General features: G+C 32.0%; 1 protein-coding gene across 1 annotated transcript; it reads left to right on the forward strand.

Moving 5' to 3' along the window:
* Window positions 1-1,913: 1,913 nt before the first annotated feature.
* Window positions 1,914-3,303, forward strand: LOC114190795 (uncharacterized). The gene is made up of 3 exons (XM_028079833.2): window positions 1,914-2,214; window positions 2,392-2,521; window positions 2,633-3,303. The coding sequence occupies exons 1-3, from the start codon at window positions 1,944-1,946 to the stop codon at window positions 3,123-3,125; spliced, it is 894 nt and encodes a 297-aa protein (XP_027935634.2). The 5' UTR covers window positions 1,914-1,943; the 3' UTR covers window positions 3,126-3,303.
* Window positions 3,304-3,823: the final 520 nt, after the last annotated feature.

Raw genomic sequence — 3,823 nt, forward strand, 5'->3', positions numbered from 1 at the left:
GACTTATTTTCATAATCTCGATTCAATCTTATTAACTTATATCAAAATCTAATTTCCACCAACTATGATTCTTCAAGTATTTTTACTTTTTTTAATAATATTTTACTACCTAGTACAAAAAATATATAAAATATTTGGCAATTGGACATGATTGTTTTCAGTGATAGACATTTGTGGTTATAAAACAACATTGAAAAAATCGATAAATATGATCTCTTGTGTTGCGATCATCCAGTTAATTAGACATCATAATATAAGATTTAATTTCACTTTTGGCACATCACCTTACCTTGAGACAGAGTATTATAATAAGTACTTAGGATTTCTTTTGCTGATTTCCTTATATGAGACAAGGTTAAAAGGGTCAAATATTCATTTCATGCAGAGGTATATTCATCCCGTACATAAGACAAGTAATTAGTGATGGTCCGTTAGTGATCCGATAATGAGTGGAATAGAATGTCCAAAAAATCTCATTAAGATAGGCTTAAATTAAGCTCTAATACCATGTTAAAAGTGAGTTTTAAGCCTAACTCCACACAACCAACTTGTAAGATAAGGTTTGCACCTCACTTATATTGTAAATTTCTATTCGATGTGGGACTTCCAACACAAGCTACACTAATCAATAAAATGAACATCTTCCGAACAAAAAAAAAACTTTAATAAAAAAATGGATTTTTTATTAAAACAGGGAAAGAAAAAAAAGGTTAACATTCTGTTGTTAGTGCATGAAAGATCTTAGATTTTGTATAAATAAATTAATCGGTAATTTATTAATTATAAGATGAAAGAAAGAGTTGATGGTTCCAGCATTGGAGCAGCACTATGTTTCCAAAAATATGATGAGAAGACAACACCTGTCACCTTAGATGACGTCGAAGGCATTTAAATAAACACAATACTCAAAATGGTATCCAACAATATCATAGTTTAATGAAGGTTTAGAGATTATAGTCCCCTTCAGAAGTAAGCAGATCCAACACCTGGGAAAACATCATTAGTCCTTTTCTAATTTCTTGTTTTAAAAATGGCCACCACCATTTTTTTTGTCTCATACCTTGGATTATGCTTCCTTAAGCTTCTAGTTTTGTGTCCAGGTGCAATCACCCTATTTTACAGCTGTCCTCAGGCAATCACATTTCTCTTTCCATATATGTTGTCTCATTTTCTCTTTTATTATCTTTACTCATGTCACCTGATTGCATAACACATTCTTCAATTTCCAAATATGCCTTTTTTTCTTAAATGAAATTTAATTTTACATGTAAATTGATTCTTTAATTTATCTACCCCTAATACCTAAAAAAAACTCATTTTTTATTCTTTTAGTTGATTCATCTCTCAAATAAAATTTTACATCATTTATACATAATTAAAAGTCTCTATTTTCTAAAGTTCTCATTGACACAACTTTTGCCCTAGATTTAACATGATAAGGGATACTATTGTTATATCTCAATTGAATTTAATATTTGATGAAATCATTATATTGATATAAATAACTTATAATCATGGGTAAAAAGGAGAATTTTGAGTGTGCATGATATAAATATTTCTCTTGCAATATAATTTATTTCATAAAAGAAATAACATTACAAAAAAAAATCTAGTGTTTTATTTTTATAATACATGCAGTAAACTTTTTTTATCAAATAATTAAAGTTAGAATTATAATGGAATAAGAAATAAGTGAGTTTTATTGTAATTATGACAGGAAGAGTGTAATGGTATTTGGGTCATTTCAAAGTTGATGGACAAGCGTGCAACATTTTCAGTGTGACTTTGGTTCCTAGGGTTTGTTTATTGAAACATGTTCTTAAAAAAAGTGTTACCCGTAGTACCTTAAACAGTGAAGTGGATAGACATGATACGAAGTTAAGAAAGTGACCTTTGATTGATTGATAGAATCCAGTTGGGGGCAAAACTTTTCAGGTATAAATATGCAGCAAACACCACACCCACAACATGCATCAAACATTAGCCCTAATTCAGTGTCACAGAAATTGCAAGAAAAAGAAACCATTTTTCTCCAAGAACAAACTTGGAACCCTAATTGCATGTATTGGGGGAAAGTTTTGGGTGGTGGAGGTGTGATGATGGAGGAGGAACTGTGGAGGAAGGGGCCATGGACTGCTGAAGAAGACAGGTTGCTTGTTGAATATGTCAGACTCCATGGTGAAGGAAGATGGAACTCTGTTTCTAGGCTTGCAGGTAATTAACAACAATATTAATCTTTCACTGCTTTTCTTCATTGAATTTCACTTTTTTTTACAAGTTATTACAATACAACTACAGCAACAAAAAAAAAAAACAAGTGAAATTGTTTTCAACTTCTTCTCTGCATTTTGAAACTTAAACTGTTCTATGATCTGAAAAATAATGATGTAGGGTTGAAAAGAAATGGGAAGAGTTGCAGATTGAGGTGGGTGAATTATCTGAGGCCTGATCTAAAGAGGGGACAGATAACACCACAAGAAGAGAGTATAATTCTGGAGTTGCATGCAAGGTGGGGGAACAGGTAAAAAAAATTTATGTATACATGTTCATTCTCTTGCCCTTTTGCATGCTTTTTTTCAGCATTTTTTTTTTCTGAGTTCTTGGTTGCTAACTACTGAACCAAAAACTTCAGATGGTCAACAATTGCAAGGAGTTTACCAGGAAGAACAGACAATGAGATAAAGAACTATTGGAGGACTCATTTCAAGAAAAAAGCTAAAAGTCCCTCTGATGCAGCTGAGAAAGCAAGAAATAGAGTCATGAAGAAGCAGCAATTTCAACAGCAACAGTTGCAGCAGCAGCAACAGTATGAGGCACAAAAACAGCTACAGTTCAACTTTGACATGAAAGACATCATGGCCTTGCTTGAGGACAACAACACATGCAGAACACCTTATGCAGCAGCATCTCAATCTAGACAAGAAATGAACACCATGCACCAAAACAACACAGAAGAGCAAGGATTCTTTTACTCCATGCTTAATAATGGCAACATTTCTGCACCAGAAACCTCATCTGAAGAAATCTTTTTGGATGGTCTGTGGAACTTGGATCATGGCAATTTCACTGTAGCTAATGCAGCAAGCAAAGCTGGTCTATACAATTTAGTTGCTCCCTTCTGTTAATGCTTTAGAAAACTACTAAGAAAAAAAAAAAAAAAAAAAAAAAAAAAACTAGAACTTTTGGAGTTTGGATGAGTTATTGTTGTTGCAGAAGCTGTGTGGTAGAAGTTGTAAATTATATTCTGAAGAGAACTTACTTTGTAATCTGTCAATAAAGTGTCTTATTTTTTTCTTATGAAAACTTGCTTTTGGATAACAAGCACTAATGACAACTTTACAGGTTCTAGGAAAATAAGAAAGAGCCAAAATGCAATGAGAAACTGATAAAGGGAACTTTCCCTTTGCATTTATCCCAAAAGCTTATTAAATAATCAGACATGAGTTTTTTAATAAATCTTCTCACACATGGAGTCATTTGGTTTGAAATAATGTGAACAATGCAGAGGTATACTATGGCAGTGGATTCAGAATCTTTTTAATGGGGAAAAATAGATTATAATATTTTTACGAGATAAACAACCCTTTAATGAATAATTTAGTTTATTCTATCTCTTTTCTCTAATGTTTTTAATTTGATTTAAAAGGTTATCTTACAAGATATTGTAGATTATAAATATATACTTGTGTAGATTACAAGTAACCTACCTCAGCAATTGTCCACAACCGTGTGTTGAAATTCCTTTTTTGTAATACAAATAAAATTTAGACTTGAGGGCATTATAGTTTAGTGCGGGAACAATTTCGGTTCATTTTGATACGTG

This window comes from Vigna unguiculata, chromosome 7 (genome assembly GCF_037176805.1).
Source record: "Vigna unguiculata cultivar grain cowpea cultivar isolate G323 ecotype 2 chromosome 7, ASM3717680v1, whole genome shotgun sequence".
NCBI lineage: Eukaryota > Viridiplantae > Streptophyta > Magnoliopsida > Fabales > Fabaceae > Vigna > Vigna unguiculata.